The sequence below is a fragment of the Cervus elaphus genome, chromosome 14 (assembly GCF_910594005.1).
Source record: "Cervus elaphus chromosome 14, mCerEla1.1, whole genome shotgun sequence".
In the NCBI taxonomy this organism is placed as follows: domain Eukaryota; kingdom Metazoa; phylum Chordata; class Mammalia; order Artiodactyla; family Cervidae; genus Cervus; species Cervus elaphus.
This window is the reverse complement of record NC_057828.1, coordinates 36,749,852-36,767,650: the sequence shown is the minus strand read 5'-3', so window position 1 is coordinate 36,767,650 and position 17,799 is coordinate 36,749,852. Positions and strand designations below refer to the sequence as shown.

General features: G+C 36.8%; 1 protein-coding gene across 2 annotated transcripts in view; it reads left to right on the top strand.

Moving 5' to 3' along the window:
- The window catches only part of WDR64 (WD repeat domain 64), a 122,186-nt gene that overhangs the window by 16,848 nt on the left and 87,539 nt on the right, over positions 1-17,799 (top strand). The window contains exons 3-7 of one of the 2 annotated variants that reach the window (XM_043923969.1): positions 5,086-5,188; positions 7,890-7,993; positions 10,898-10,927; positions 12,181-12,291; positions 14,884-15,098. In XM_043923969.1, the coding sequence (XP_043779904.1) occupies positions 5,086-5,188; positions 7,890-7,993; positions 10,898-10,927; positions 12,181-12,291; positions 14,884-15,098 (563 nt within the window). The remainder of the gene's footprint in view (positions 1-5,085; positions 5,189-7,889; positions 7,994-10,897; positions 10,928-12,180; positions 12,292-14,883; positions 15,099-17,799) is intronic. The other variant, XM_043923968.1, reaches the window with a different exon arrangement.

Below are 17,799 nucleotides of genomic sequence, written 5' to 3'. Positions count from 1 at the left end.
GGTGTATCACATTGATTGATTTGCATATATTGAATCCTTGCATTTCTGGAATAAACCCAACTTGATCATGGTGTATGAGCTTTTTGATTTGTTGCTGAATCCTGTTTGCTAAAATTTTGTTAAGGATTTTTGCATCTATGTTCATCAGTGATATTGGCCTGCAGTTTTCTTTTTGTGTGTTGTCTTTGTCTGGTTTCAGTATCAGGGCAATGGTGGCCTTGTGGAATGAGTTTGGAAGTGTTACTCCCTCTGCAATTTTTGGAAAGAGTTTTAGAAGGATCGGCATTAGCTCTTCTCTAAATGTTTGATAGAATTCTCCTGTGAAGCCATCTGGTCCTGGGCTTTTTTTTCTGGGAGATTTTTGATCACAGCTTCCATTTCAGTGCTTGTAATTGGGTTGTTCATAATTTCTATTTCTTCCTGATTCAGTTGTGGAAGATTGAACTTTTCTGAGAATCCGTCCATTTCTTCCAGGTTATCCATTTTATTGCCATATAGTTTGTTCATAATAGTCTCTTATAATCTTTTGTATTTCTGCATTGTCTGTCGTAACCTCTCTTTTTTCATTTACAATTTTGTTGATTTGATTCTTGTCTCTTTTTTTCTTGATGAGTCTGGCTAAAGGCTTGTCAATTTTGTTTATCTTCTCAAAGAACAAGATTTTACTTTTATTGATTTTTACTATTATTTTTTTCATTCCTTTTTCATTTATTTCTTCTAGAATCTTTATGATTTCTTTCCTTCTACTACTTTTGGGGATTTTCTGTTCTTTTTCCAGTTGTTTTAGGTGTAAAGTTAGGTTGTCTATTCAATGCTTTTCTTGTTTCTTGAGGTAGGATTGTATTGCTACAAACTTCCCTCTTAGAATTGCTTTTGCTGCATCCCATAGATTTTGAATTGTGTTTTCATTGTCATTTGTTTCTAGAAAATTTTTGATTTCCCTTTTGATTTCTTCAGTAACCTGTTGGTTATTTAGAAACGTGCTGTTTAATCTCCATGTGTTTGTGTTTCTTACAGTTTTTTTGTTGTAATTGATATCTAGTCTCATAGCATTGTGATCAGAGAAGATGCTTGATATGATTTAAATTTTCTTAAATTTACTGAGGTTTGGTTTGTGACCCAAGATGTGGTCTATCCTGGAGAATATTCCATGTGCACTTGAGAAGAAGGTGTATTCGTCTACATTTGGATGGAATGTCCTGAAGATATCAATGAGATCCATCTCATCTAATGTATCATTTAAGACTTGTGTTTCCTTATTAATTTTCTGTTTTGATGATCTGTCCATTGGTGTGAGTAGGATGTTAAAGTCTCCTACTATTGTTGTGTTACTGTCAATTTCTCCTTTTATGTCTGTTAGTGTTTGTCTTATGTATTGAGGTGTTCCTATGTTGGATGCATAGATATTTACAATCATTGTGTCTTCCTCTTCAATTGATCCCTTGATCATTATGTAGTGTCTTTCCTTATCTCTTATAATCTTCTTTATTTTAAGGTCTATTTTGTCTGATATGAGGACTGCTATTCCAGCTTTCTTTTGCTTCCCATTTGCATGGAATATATTTTCCCATCCTTTCACTTTCAGTTTATATGTGTCTTTAGGTCTGAAGTGGATTTCTTCTAGACAGCATATCTGTGGGTCTTGTTTTGTATCCATTCATCCAGATTGTGTCTTTTGGTTGAAACATAACACAATTGTTTTGAGTGAAGGTAAAGAAAACTAAGTGCTACTAGAGTCATCTTACAAAAAATAAATAGAAAATAATTTTGTCCAACCCCCAAAATCTCTTTGTATTAGCAATGCCACAAAAAGGTACATTTTATTTCTCTAGGTTTTAGATACAAATGTATTTGGAAAAAATGGATGTTTATAGAGTAATAAAACTTTAGGACTCAACTAAAATATCATCTAGACCTGTGCTTTTAGTTTGTAGTGAGGGAAATTAAATGTAAAGAGATGTAAAGAAATGTGATTGTCTTAAATTGATAAAGCCAGTCACTAGAAGATTCAAAAGAAGATACAATCTTCTTTTCCTGCAATAGTATATTATTCTAAATTTCCAGTGAGCAATTCACAAGCATGTTCTTTCTAAGAGCACATCCAGTTAACTCAAAGAAGAGCCATCCCAGCACATAGACATCTGGGATGTCTATGACTGTGTTCCCCCAAAGTAAACTTAAATTGAGCTACTTTAAGTCTTCCCAGGAAGCTCAGTGGTAAAGAGGCTACCTGCCAAGCAGGTGACGCGGGTTCACTGAATCCTCCCTGGGTCAGGAAGATCCCCTGGAGAAGGAAATGGCAAGCTATTCCGGTATTCTTGCCTGGAGAATCCCATAGACAGAGGAGCCTGGCAGGCTACACAGTCCATGGGATCACAAAAGAGTTGGACATGACTTAGTGACTAAGCAACAAAAATACTATACACTTAAAACTATATGCTAACTTCAAAAATGTGAAAAGAATGGTGCAGGATAGGTTAAAAAATGAGTTGCATACTGGTTTTTATTTTCATTTATCTGCTTTTTATTTTCTCCAAATATTCTACATGGAACATGTGTCCCTTAGGTAATCAGGGAAAAAAAGTATAGTTAAAAAAGATAGATCACTTAATGAATGTAGCAAGCCCTTTAAATAACATAGTTAAAAGAAAATTAATACTCTAAAGCATCATCAATAGTCATAAAATTCTCTAAAATGTCCCACTGGTTACTAGAGTGAAATTTAAACTTCTGAAAGAGAAATTCTGAGATTCTTGAGGCTATAGCCCATCACAAGAAAGGAGATGTTTTCTGTTCTTTAAAAACATTTTTTGTAAACCTTTTCTTTCAAAGTGTAATAACAAAGACAGCTAAAGAGGCATCTCTTTGAAAGGCCTTTATGTGGTATAATATCTCAAATTTTTTCTCAATAAATGTTAATAATTTGATGTTTTTAGTGTTCTTTGGAAATTGCTTATGATAAGCATTGCAATATTGTGTCACTAAGCTTAAAAATAGCAAAAGGTATCATTTTCATAAGAGCAGATGTCCTATAGGATGGCACCTATCATAGATGTGACTGTAAACCACATATTGCATGGCTAATATACTGACCGGGCAAGCAGCAAAGGTGCTCAGTGGACAGTTTAGAACTTGCAAAGAGGATATTAACACAAATATTCATTCCTATTGTCATTTCACATTATTATCTGATAATTATCTCACACGACTATCTGAAGTTAAATAGCCTGCTAATGTTTTGATATTTGTGTTGTATTTTGCACAAATAGCTTATTGTATTGAATTGCATTTATAAAAAGAAGATGTGATAGGCAGAATGCTAAAGATGTCCCCCATGCCAGCCACCTGCCCCAAGATTCTTGTCCTGTGGTCATCCAATAAAACATCAAAGTAATTTAGGTACTGCTGTGAAGGGACTTTGCAGATACAATTACCATGACTAGTTACCTTAAAATAGACTGTCCTGGATTATCTGGGTGGACCCAATGTAATCACAGGAGTCCTTAAAAACGGAAGAAGGCGGAAGAAGATTCTAAGTGTGAAGGATTTGAAGCACCATTGCTGGTGCTGAGATGTAGGGGCCCAAGTAGTAGGACTGAAAAGAGGCCTCTGAAAGGTAGGGGCAGCCCCACCTGACAGTTAGCAAGGACATGAGGACCTTGGGCCTTCCTTTCTGCATGCTCTCAATCCTTCAAAGGGAATTAGATGCTTCATGCAGAATGTTCTGTACTCATGGAAAGTTAGCAGCAATTTCTGAAAAGTAATAAATTTCTTAATCTTTTAATGAATATTGCTTTTGCTGATGTGAAGAAAAATGGAAAAATACAAAAGAGTCTTTGATAATCTTGGTCTTCCCAAGGAATAAAACCTAATTGTAGGAAATTATTAAGGCAGTTGATAGATGCTGTGAGGTTTGGATGTGGGAGAATGTAAAGGAGGAAGTAGTAACATTTGTGAAACAACTGATGGAAGGACATGTAAACACATAATGCTAAGTCATTATCTACATCAAAATAAACAAATGTTATTATAACAGACTGATATATAGTTGGTCCCTCACGGGCAGCTTCTTAGAAAGGTGCACTCCCAGGCCTGCAAGTCAGAACTGCACTCGAGTAAGATTCGGTGGTTCATATCCACACTTGAGTTTCAGAAGCTCATTTTGCTCATTTACTAACAAGGCCAACTAGTCTCAAGTTTGTGAGAAATACAGTGTGCCATTAACTTCTAAGAATTTTATTTCTGCTTATCATAAGACAACTGAAAAAATAGCTATCTTATGTTTCAAATTCCTTGGAATTACACAATCTGACAATTTATTCACAAATAAAAAGAACTTTACTTCTTCAAGATATTCTTTTCATAGTAATTGATTAATGCAATTCCTGGAGGGTAGGATTTGGAACAGTAAAATTCCAAAGTGAGTGAAAGTGTTAGTTTCTCAATTGTGTTCAACTCTTTGAGACCCCATAGACTATAGCCCGCCAGGCTCCTCTGTCCATGGAATTCTCCAGCAAGAATACTAGAATGGGTAACCATTCCCTTCTCCAGGGGATCTTCATGACCCAGGGATCAAACTCAGGTTTCCTGAACTGCAGGCAGATTCTTAATTGCCTGAGCCACCAGGGAAAGCCCACCCCCTGACCCCCCAATATAGAAATGAAAAGTCTTTTTCAGGAAGATTTATGGAAATGGGTAGGAATAGTTATTTGAGAGTGGCCAACTTCAGCATCAGGGTTCTCAGTTGAGCACTGAGAACTGTCTGATAAAGACTGATTTGATTTCCAAACAAGTGCCATCTCCTAATTGAAATATCAGTCTGAACAAGGACATCAGCCTGGAACATCAGTTTATCCATTGGCAAGAAAAATCTATGACTACTCAAAACTCATGCCCATCAGTTTGCAGTATGCTGAATAATATCAAACCACCTTCTGATATTTACACCAGAACTTCATATTTATAAAGCAATATGTTGATTGTTAATTCAAAGTAAGCCTTCAGATTCAACCGACATTAAATCTCTTACTCTACAGCCATTGCTGAGATACTGTGCGTGTTTACCTGTGTTGTTTGGAATTTCAGATCTTTGGCTACTTTTCCTCTGAAGAAGATTCTCTTATTAGCCAAATGGATGAAGAAAATTTGGTTTTCCTTGTTTCTAGAAAACAGCGAGTTGTAATTTCAGGTGATAATTTAATTTCCCTAACAAATTAACGTGGATTTTAATATTTTCTCAAAAATAAATAGTGGGAATACAACATTTCCATTGAAACATTTTCCATCTTATTTACTTTTTTAGTAATTTATAACAAGAGAGGGGAGTGACAGTTTCAAATGCAGTATCAGAAGAAACTTGCAATTGAGTTGGAAATATTATCATTGCCCTGAAGGATACTAAGTAGGGAATATAAGGAGGGAAAATTCACATTTTTCAGAAATGGTTCAGATCTCAAGTTAAATCTCTCTACAATGTCACCTCAATAATGTGTGCTCCAGTACCAAATGGATCAATCACATTTAAAAATATATATATTCTTAAAATTGAATTTTCAAGTTTTCACTTCTTAGAACTCTTTCCCAAGCTGCCACCCTTGATTATCTTATGGAGGTTAGCCTTACACCTCTCAAACTGTGAATCTGGGTCAATAACAGAGGTGTGTTAGCTCAGTTTGAGGTCTCCAGTTTAGATATGTCATTTGCTTTAAAATTTGATCTTGGGTCCCATGAACTCATTTCCCTGTCCACTATTGAAGCCATGGGTTTTCTTTCTTTTCTTCCCTCCAGGGAGGGAGAAGTCCAGGATGTGGAAAAGAAACCTCCAGAATCTGTCTTTGTCCTCAAGCATTTCATCTCAAATTCTGAAATGAAGGGCATAGTCTAGACGAAATCTGGTATTATTTAAAAAAATAAGAAAAAAAAAAAACAACAACCCTGAACTTCCTTCAGTCCTTTGTGAACAAAACCCACCCTGGCTTTTGACCCTTCCTTAGCCCAACTATAGACCTCACCAGAGCCTAAACTCTGGGCTTCTCCATGGGAACTATCATCAAAGAACAGAAGCCAGGGAGCAGCGGTGATGCAGTTGTCATCACTTATTGAGGAGTGGCCAGTGACCAGGGGAGATGTGTTTCCGGCCTCCTAAATTAAAATTTCAAAAGTATCTTTATAGATGGCCCTTGAGTTCCGTAGCTTGTTTATTCACTCAACAAACATTTGTTAAGGTCTACTTTGTAAGCCAGGCTTCCCTAGTGGCTCAGTGGTAAAGAATCTGCCTGCCAATTGAGAAGACGCAGGTTCAATCCCTGGGTCGGGAAGATCCCCTGGAGAAGGAAATGGCAACCCACTCCAGTATTCCTGCCCGGAGAATTCCATGGACAGAGGAGCCTAGCTGGCTACAGTCCATAGGGTTGCAAAAGAGCTGGACATGACCTAGTGGCTAAACAACTTTGTGAACTAGGTGACTTTCTAAGTGCTGGGGACACAGTGGTGAACAAACAATCATAAATCCCTGACCTCATGGAATCTACATTCTAATGGGGGAAGAGACAGACAATTTTTTTAAAAAGCGAGTAAATTAAGCACTATAGCAAAAAATAATGAAGTGAGCAGATTGTGGAGGAAAATAAAGCAGGAATGTGGGAGGAAGTAGGTTTAGACATGCGAACATGTGTTGGGACTTTAAACAGGGTACTTGGGAAAGACCTGGAGGAGACATGAGAATAAAGCACATACTTCAAGCTGGAGTGGAGTGGTGGGGGAGGGAGAATAGTGGAAGGGGGGAGGTTAGCGCAGCAACAGCGGTGAGGGCCCTGATGTCCAGGGCCTTGTGGCCACACGAAAGACTTCTGAGACAAAAAGCTGTGAGAGGGCCCGGCCTGAGTTACACGTCAGCAAATGTTCTGGCTTCTGTGATTAAAGTGGTCTATAGAGGGGAAGGAATGGAAGCAGAAAACATGATGGTGGCTTGGCATAAAAATATTCTCAACATTTTTTTTTTTTCATATTGATCCCTCCAAGGAGTCTTTTGGAACTTTTTTCCTAATTGCAGGCCCCTTTCATCCCCAACTCCCTCTCAACCTCATTCCCCCAAACTTCAGACATTTTAATACCTCAGATACTGTGTCTTTGCCTATGTACTATATATACATCCAAACTTTGACACAGAGAGTAAGAGTTGTTCACATGCCTTGCCCATCAAGAACCAATTTGTAGCCTTTTGGGGAAAATATTTTCTCTGTTGAGAATGTGTGGGTTAGGCGGATAATACTGGAGTATGAAATTTGTTCCCTTGCTTTTCCTCTCTAAACATTTGCAATGATAAAAACTTGATTTAAATCATCCTGGGAAGAAGCTCAATATGTGCGGCTTTATCATTCAGCATATAGGCAAAGAAACATGAAAGTGTTTTCTCCCAAATGCATTTAAAAAAAAAAAGCCTCAAACAGTATTAAGGCAGTTTCATTTTTTTGTACTGAAAAGCCTGAGATGGTATTAGACTTTCATTCTGTGTAAATCATATGGTGACAGTTTGAAGAAAGAAATCTTGAATGTGAAGATCTTAAAATAGAAATAATTCTAAAAGACATTTGGAAAACTCATTCTCTGAAATATGCACGTGGAGGTGGGGCTAGGTTGTGATCTTAACTTCTATGGGAAGTCATGGACCACGTTTAGTTGGAAAACATTAAAAAGTCAGATTAGTATCTCTAAGGATAATTAAAAAGCAATAGTTGCTCTTTTTTTAAAAATTTTATTCTACTTTAGTTTTAAAGTAACTAGAGCCTTAACATTGGTTGCTTCCTTTTTCTTTTATGATTGAAACTCTTAACAAGTGACTTTTAGGGTCTTTACTGCTAGGAGCTGAAATGAGTGTGTGCCATTCACAGGGAGTAGAAGACGGGATGTGATTAAGTGCATTGTCAAGATTCCTCAGTTGGATTTACTAATAACAGCTTCTCAGAAAGGAATGATAACAGTCTTTAATAGCCAGGTAATTTGAGAGCTTGGTTTCCTTCCTCTCTCCTGCCTTTCTCTTGTTTTGTCTATGCATTACGCCTGTGTATCAGATGCAGCAGAAACCACAACCATATTTCAGAGTTATTCCAAGAAACAAAACCAAGTATTATTAAAACAAGAAGCTTGTTCAACCCCAGAGCAGCTTTTGAGAATTTAGTAACCACATTTGTCATTGTTCCTTGGGGTACCCTATTGAACCACGTGCATCAACACAATTAAAGGATACCCTTAGATAATTTCTCAAATAAAATAATAAAAACTCACAAGTCAAGTGATTTTGTCATAATACTACCAAGTAAAAGGTTCCAACAAGAAACCTTTTGTTTGAGGTTTAAAAGCAAATGCTAGCTCCTCTATTTTACCATCCTATATGTTAAGCAGGGAACTTAATGAGCCAACGTACATCTTTTCACATCTCTTTTTCTCATATTTGTAAAATGAGGACAACAGGATCAGTCCCCTCACCCTCAGAGCACTGTAGCGAACATCAAATGAGATAATGAATATGGAAACATTTTAAGGCATTGCTATTATTAATGTCATTCCTTTCTAAATTTATGTTTTTGGACTTCTATTTTCAAAATATGAGGGATTGTAATGGAATGTATGATGATATGATAAAATATGATATAGACAATTGTTTGGTGTTAAATGTACAAAAATTGATTTAATTATTAATTTATTTTTAAGTAGAGTCAAGCTTTATACAAATAAAATATGTTTAAAATAATTATCACATGATTAAAATTTCAACAATGATTTTCAGCCTTTCAGTGCTTTTCATCACAGGCAGCCAGAGTGCGTCAAAGAGGGCCGCCTGCACCCAGAGGTGCAGGAGATTCTGAGTACAAGTGTGGAGACTGGCTCCCCGTACCGACCTCCACCACAGCTATGCATGTTACTGCTAGGCCCCAGTTCCTCCTTATCCAGACCAGAGAACATCCCTCCCTAGGTAGTTGCGCTGTTTGCATGATTTAATCAATATAAATCACTTAGCTTCGTTGTAAACCCTTAGTAAATAATGACAATTATAATTATGAACAAATAATGTGAAAATAAAAATGGGTTTGCCTCATTAAGTAGGCTTCCCCTGTGGCTCAGCTGGTAAAGGATCTGCCTACAATGCAGGAGACCTGGGTTTGATCCCTGGGTTGGGAAGATTCGCTGGAGAAGGGAAAGGCTACCCACTCCAGTTTTCTGGTCTGGAGAATTCCATGGACTGTGTAGTCCACGGGGTCGCAAAGAGTCAGACACTCACTCATTAAGTATGAAAACCTTCCTCAGTCTCTTTTTTTCTCTATGTATTGTTATCCTTTTCATTTTTTTACCTTTAATTCCTCAAAAGTAGAACTAATATGGTATCTAAAGAAAAACAGTGAGAAGAAAAATTATGATGTTCATATTGAAATAGTTCAGGATTATGTGAAATAAGTGAGATGGCATCAAATTTTCGGAGATGCATGTGTGTCTCTTTCTCTTTCATATACACATAGGATTATGAAAATTTTAGAGCAGATAAGGGAATTTTAAAGTGACTTCCACTAAAGATGGAGAGAAATAGAAGAGGGAATTCTCTAATCCCTTTATTTTTTCCTTTAGAAAAAAGTACCTGGTTGGAAAAGTATTTTTGAACTCTTCAGATGAAAGACAGTCTGTGATGACCACAGCTAACAGTTCTAGTAATCTCCTTGATTCACATTTTCTTCTTTTCACATAATCCATCCTTCTAGAAAGCCATTTTCTAGACTTCCCCAAAGACCATTTGAGCATGCAAAAGAAACTAGGTCATTAATAAGCTTCAGACCCTTACCTTTACCTTGGGAGCAGTTAACATGCCTTAAGGATATAAGAGGGCTTCCCTGGGGGCTCAGTGCTAAAGAGCAAGTGCAAGAGACACAACAGATGGGGGTTAGATCCTTGGGTTGGGAAAACACAATGGAGAAGGAAATGGCAACCCACTCCAGTATTCTTGCCTGGGAAATCCCATGGACAGAGGAGCCTGATGGGCTCGAGTCCACGGGGTCACAAAAGACTCAGACATGACTGAGCAACTAAACAACAACAGCAAAAGGGTATAAGAGGTTGCTCATGTACTTACCAGCTCTCCTTAGATAAATCTATGATTCTTCACTAGTTTAGTACTTAGGATATTATATTCACTCAATACATATTTATTGGGGCTTCCCTTGTGGCTCAGATGGTAAAGAATCTGCCTGCAATGCAGGAGACCTAGGTTTGATCCCTGGGTTGGGAAGATCCCCTGGAGAAGAGAATGGCAACCCACTCCAGTAATCTTGCCTGGAGAATTCCATGGACAAAGGAGCCTAGTGTGCTACAGTCCATGGGATCACAAAGAGTAGGATACGACTGAGCGACCAACACATAAACATATATTTATTGAATAGAAGAGAAAACCCACTAGATAAAATGTTCTTAAATCTCAGTAACTTGAGAGATAACTTTCAAATGAAATGCTTTTTTTTTCTATATCAGTCTATATTCATATTGACCTATTTACCATTCTTGCCATTACTGTCAGCATTATTTTGCAGTCCCAATTTTTAATATCAGAGGTTGCTCTGAATAGTTAAAGAATGTGAGGAAATGTGCAAATAGAAGGAACAAAATAATAAAGTTTAAGAGCACAGTAACCAGTCTTAAAGATAAGACACAGAAACATAAAGTTGCCCAAAGCGAACAGTGCATTATTCCACATAGACAGGCTTTTCAGAAGCAGGAGGAACCAGAAGACTCACAGAAGGTAGAAATGACAATTGAGGTTAAACCAAGGAGATACCATAGTGCTTTATAGCCAGCATTTTCATCTTTAATCATAGTGCCAATGGGGTTTCATTATTCTCTTCCTTTTTTTCAATAGATGAAAGTTCAGACCAGTACCAATGTTACAGTAAGTACTTTTTAAAATTCTTAATCAAGTTAAAATGATTGATGATGATTCTTCCATAACTAATCAAAATCTCAGTGAAGAGCCTGAATAGGCTCTGAGAATAAGATGTTTCATAGGTTGTAGTTTTATCTTTTTGACTAGGATCCAAACTAAACCTTGAGTAACAGCAAAGAAGACACAGATCTTTTTTTCTGAGTTAATTTGCTTGGAAATTGATTATTCCCTGGAAGCTTCTTTAAAAGCTTTGGCTGCTTTTCTAAGTGCTCACTATTAAGGAATGTAAAAAAAAAAAAAAAAAGGGCAAAACCCACACATTGTGAGGACAAGGAAATAGTCAGTGATAGTTATTTGAAAACATTTTAAACTTGAAAACAGCATAAAAAACTTGAGTGCAATTTTGTAATTGATTTAATTCATATTACTAATTGGAACAGTAATCTTGTGGCAAATGTTGTAAAGCTATAGTGACTTCCCACTGCAGAATCCGTGGGTTCCCACGGTGGAATCCCACTGTGGCTTTATGAGGGACGGGGAATGGTTAGCTTTCACTTTCCCTGTATGCACAGAAATGCACTGAGGTACCAGGCAGAGGAGTCTCTGAGTCTCTGTTTTTCTTAAACTTTCTTAAAATGCCTGATGGGTTTTACAGAAGATTCAGGGCATACCTGGGGCACTGGGAGCAGTTTCTGGCACAGATACACTCACCAGGGGGAGCCTTTGCTCCTGTAACATCGTGTGCTGTCAGTGACAGTATGGGTCCAGGCCAGGCCAACCTGCTGGCTTTTGGAAGGCATGAGGCAAACTTGTTGGCCTCAAGTTGATCCCTGACCAGATGATCACCAAGTTTCTTATCCAGCTAAAAATATTAAGTATGAGGACAGGGCCAGAGAACTTGCTTAATCAGTGCCCTAAATCTAGCCTTAGCTCCTGTGAAGAAGTGTTCTCATGTAGAAGAACATGCACAAAGATGACTGCTTGGCAAGTGGCTATGTGCTTCCAGGGAGCTGTGCCAAGACCCTGGCTGTGCCATTCTCCAGCTGATGGTGCTGAGAAACTCAGGGTAAAAGGGAAAGAGATGAGACCCTCTTGTCAAGACGTCAAAGAAGCGATATTGTGTGGCTCCTCTGCAAATAAGGGGGCAAAATGGTGCTTTTAATGTAACTAATCTATTCTTTAGTAGCCAGTCATTATGAGATAGAACAAAACACAAGATAGTCCAAAACCAACATTCTGATTCCATGTTTTTCCATCAGGATACCTCCTGGATTACAGGATGTGATTACCTCTCACAGCTGAAACGAATTGTTGCTACTACCGAAAGGACCATTATTGTCTGGGATTATAAAGCTCAAGGGAGCAGCCAGGTACTGTGCTAAGGGAAATACTCAAAGAAATTGGATTGTCTTTTCCATATAGGTAGGATATGAGCAACTCACTTTCTCTATTGAACATCAGTTTCCTCGTACATAAAATGAAAGTGAAGTGAAAGTTGCTCAGTTATATCTGACTCTTTGCAACCCCAAGGAATTCTCCAGGCCAGACTGCTGGAGAGGGTAGCTGTTCCCTTCCCCAGACGATCTTCCCAATCCAGAGATTGAACCCAGATCTCCAGGATTGCAGGCAGATTCTTTACCAGCTGAGCCACCAGGGAAGCCCATAAAATCAGGGGTTAGCTATTAATAAAATAGTCTAGTCCAGCAGTAATATTCTGAGCCTTAATTAAAAGGGAACATGTTTTCATTTAGCATATGTTTAATTTGGTTTGTTTTTGAGAGCGAGAGATTGACTAGTTCATTTCTCAATTTACACCTTTCTCTGAATCCAAGTATTATCTTTGATTATGCTCATGTTATCCAGTTCAGACTTTCCCTTCAGTCCAGCTTTATTTGGCAAGAGAATTACTAAAATCAAATACCTAATTCTGGCAAAAAAATCTAATGGGGTAGATGTTAATGTTAATCCTTTCAGTAAATGAAATGTTATGGCTTAACCAATTTACAGTATTTACTGAGCATCTGCAGAAACAAAGAAGAATATGTTCCCTGTACTGAAACAAAACTCAGCCTTGAGGAATCTCGTGAACAAACATAATATGTAATACAATGGTACAGATAATTATAAAGTAAAAAAGAACAAGACCTCAGGGAGAGGTGAGATCACTAAGAACTGAGGTTGTTTAAATATGCCCTCAGGAAGCAGGCTGACTTTGAAGGACATGGAATATTAAGAAATAATTTACCCTTCCTCTGTGCCATACTAGTCTCAATGAGAAGTAAATTTCCTATGCTTGTCCACAATATTGGCCAACTAATGATGCCAAGATGATTTTAAAGAAGACAGCTGTTTGCTTAATGTATTTTAATGTGATGTGTCCCTATCTCATGTCATATAGTTTGATTATAATCTCTTCCTTCTCACTCTCTTGTTTTCACTCTTGCTTTTCAATCTCATAGAAGCCTGCACTGTGTTGAAAGCATCTTCTTCCATGCTTCAGTACCCCGGCTTCTTCTCTCTTTCCCGTCTCATATTACCCCCAAGATGGGTCATTTCTTAAATCTCTGTCCTTCAAAACTTGAATCTCAGGTAGATGCTATAGCCCTTCTTTACTCCCTCGCAGTGGCTAAGCCTTGCTAGAGAAGAACTCAGAACCACACTATTCAGCATCACTGTAAAGTAAGGGTCTGCCACCTCACTTGAGCCCTCACTGTATTCTATCAACCTGTTTCTGATTCTTGCCAACTCACTTTCCCCCTCCTGGCAAGTGTTCCCTTTCAGCAGATTAACTTCTTCCTGTTTCTGAGAATACTGAGTCTGGAAGGTTTGTCCTCTTTCAAATTCCAGCTTTAATTAAGCTTTAACTAAGAATGCAACACTACTTCCTTCCTTTCTTCGTTCCTCTCTCTAAAAACAAAATCTGATACTCCCGGTATCCAACATCCCCATCCCCTCCTGCCTTGTCCAGAACAGGGCTCCATAGCTTCTTCCCTTTTTCTTTTTTTGACATTAATCTCTTCTCCTAGGATCCTCCTTTTCAACCTCCTCTGAATCCTCCTCTCAACCAATTCAGATCCTAGATCCAAGGTCAACTTCCTCGACCATGGGACCCAAAGTGACCTCTTCAGTAACTCTTTATCACAGCGCTCTGGTTTATTTTTTAAAGTGTACATCCCATTATCTGGAATTATCTGTTTTATTCATCTGTCTCCCCCAACTGGAATAGTAGTTCCACAAAGTCAGAAACTTTTGTTCATCACTAACAGCCAGTGCCTAGAATGGTTCTTGCCATATTGTAGGTGCTCAATAAATATCTGTTGAATGACTGAATGAACCTGTCAATATGTTCAAGTTTTATTCTTTCTATAGGAAACAAGACATTTAAAAATTCTAAAATACTTTTTTCTTCTCTCTTAGGTAGAAACTAAGTCCCAGGAAAGCAATGGCTATATAGCTTAGTGAACCCAGTTTGATAATATAGAGTCAGCTCGATAGATGCTTGCTAAATATTTCTGGATACATGTAGATGTTAGGATATTTTTCTCCTTGTAAAGTAATTGGGACTTTGATATTAGATTTTCCTATTAATCACTCGTTTTTATTTCAATGGTGTTTTAACACCTGAACTTTTTTTGCTTCCTGTTAATATTGCCTTACAAATTTAAGAAAAGAATATTCAGAGTAATATATCAGAAAATCTCATTATTTATTGAGCCAAAGATAGATACCTCACATTTTTCTCCAACAAAACACCCAAAAGCACAGTGTTGGGCTCACAGCAAGTGTTCATTAACTTCTGCTTAGTTAACTTTGTTTTTTTCAAGTTCCTTTAACAGTGGGGGTATCTAAAATGAAAAACATCAGAAAAGTAAAATCTTACAAAAAATAAGAGCAATATTTAAATTTAATATTTAGATATTTAGAGCAACACAATAACATTTAAAGCATTCTTCTGTTTCTAGGAAAACTATTTTGTCATAAAACCTATGGATCATTGCCTCCTCTGTGTGTGTGTAGTGTCTTTGCCTGACCAGCTCTGCCGAGATGACATCCTCTTGGGGGATGATGGTGGTTTTGTGAGCAAATTCACAGTAAATAGTGAAGACTTTGGATTAAAGCAGGCAAAATCAAAAAAAAGATTACAGAATCAGGTCTTAGACTCAAAGAACTTCAAAAGGTAAGGATATTATATGGGTATTCCAATAGTTTTAATATGGACACTGTTCAAGTATTTACATAATGAAAATAATATGCCAGACCCCATGGTAGATATTTTAAATACAAAGCTGAAAAATATTTTTTTTCTTTACCTCAAAGGACTTCCAGTATAACAGGAAAGACAGGAAAATCAGCAACTTAATCCATATTTCAAATGCTATTGACAGTTAAAATCTATAGATACTTGAATGGATTAAAGGGTTCAATGAAAAATTAAATCATAAAAAAGGAAAAGGTACATATGACTGTTTACTAGTATTTAAATATGCAAGAAGATTCTAAACATAAAAACAATGGATACAGGACTCAAATAAAAAGTTTGATAGGTTTGACTATTCACAAAATCAAAAGATAATATCTTGAAAATAAATAGCAAACTGGGATAAATATAAAAATATGACAGACAGTGGGTTACTAATCTTTAATAGGTGTTAGAATTCAATTAAAAAATAATAATTTCTCAAGATAAAAATTTGCAAAGATGATGAACAGATAATTTACACACATACCCACACAGTAGAAATAGTCAATGAACTTTGCAAACTGATCATCAGGCAAATATGCTAACAATAGATATCTCCAACTGATAAGATTATGGGTGATTTCTATTGTCTGCTTTATAACTGTAGTGTTTTTGAAGTTTTTAGAGTAAGGTATATATTAATTTTATTAGCAGAAAAACAGACTTTTTACTAAACACAACCTTTTTATTAATCAAAGAAGTGCAACTTAAAGTCATATACAACTTCTCACTTATAAAATTAGAAATTTTATACAATGCTGTGAGATAGGTATTCCCACTTACTGCTTGTGGTGAAAAAATGAATCCCTTTTTGGAAAGCAACTTTTGCAGATGCATTAAGGGTCTTAAAAAACATTTATACATTGAGACCTGTGATCCCCATGTGTTTAAAAATTTAAGCATAATTATCACAGCATTATGTCTAATAATGAAACATCCAGTGTCCAACAATAGGGGAATGATTAATTTAAATAAGGAACCATTTAAATAAATAATTCATGCATTATATAAATGTGTAATATAATATAAATTCTATAAGTATATTTACATATTTTAAAAGTATCTATACATGTGTAATATATTTATATGTAAAATATATTTTTATCAGAGTCCTAAAAAATATTTAAGGCATCAAAGGCATGCAGTAAATCATAGTATAACCATATTAGAGGATGCCATGCATTCCCATTAAATTATGTTTTGAAAAATATTTAATAATATGGAAAATGTTCATAATATAATGTGAAATAAAAATACTTTTGTTTTCTATGTACATTTGAATCTAGTTTAATTTAAAAAATGCACAAATGTCCATATGTATATGTGTCCATGTGTGCGTCTGTGTACTTCTATGTAGAAAGAAAAATGGTGAATGAAAATATACCCAAACGTTAACAATGATTCTCTTTGGAAGTGACTCAGAGAAGTGACTTTTATTTTCTTCTTTATGTTTTTCTACTTTCTAAATTTTGTACAAACAAAATTTTTCTTTCACAATAAGAAAAAAACCTTAAAAAATACAGGGTTATATTTTGCTATTAATACCACAAATGTTTTATCCCAGAGTTATAATATGTAATTAAAAGCTCATTACAGCTATTGCTACAACAGAATTAAGACTAGTCCATTGCTGAAACCCTAAGAATGACATAATACTTGTCTGGCTCCATTTTCCATCTTTCATATATGAACAGTATGACTTAGTTCCATCAAAGTACTAGCCTCTAATGGAAGACTTTTCCAAAATGTGATGGGCTGTTTTATCCATTATCAAGCACTTTATTCCTATTATGATAGGCTCTTAGATGCCGAGACATGAATCTTCTCTTTACTGAAATGTGTGTTTGCTGTGGCTTTTGTTTAGTCGCTAAGCAGTGTTTGATTCTTTGCGACTCTGTGGACTGTAGCTTATCAGGCTCCTCTGTCCATGGGATTTCCCAGGCAAGAATATTGGAGTGGGTTTTTTTTTCAGGGGGTCTTCCTTACCCAGGGATCGAAACCAAGTCTCCTGCATCTGCAGGTGGGTTCTTTACCATTGAGATACCTGGGCCTGACTTAAATTATTTGAGACTGAAGTATATATGGTGGCTCAGACAGTAAAAAATCTGCCTGCAATGAGCAAGACCTGGGTTTGATCCCTGGGTTGGGAAGATCCCCCGGAGGAAGGCATGGCAACCCACCCCAGTATTCTTGCCTGGAGAATCCCCATGGACAGAGGAGCCTGGTGGACTATACTCCATGGGGTTGCAAAGAGTTGGATGTGACTAGGTGCACACACACACACACACACACACACACACACACATATACTTAGGCTGAGTGTTGAGGCAAAACACAGTAGAAATTTTAAAAAGTAGCCAGTATCCAGAGTTCAAAACTTAACACAATGTGACATGGAAAAAAGAAATCACCCTTTTCAATCTGTTTAATTCAATATTGTCAAACTTTCCTGCCTTGAGTTATAAACATGTTTATTTCTCAACTACAATCTAAGAAACTTGATGATAAGGATTTTACATTAATCATACCTGGGACTGAGGACATAAAGCTCAGTCAGTGTTTTTGACTGAGGAAACAAATACACTGGCTTCCCTGCTGGCTCAGCAGGTAAAGGAGCCACCTGCAATGCAGGAGATGC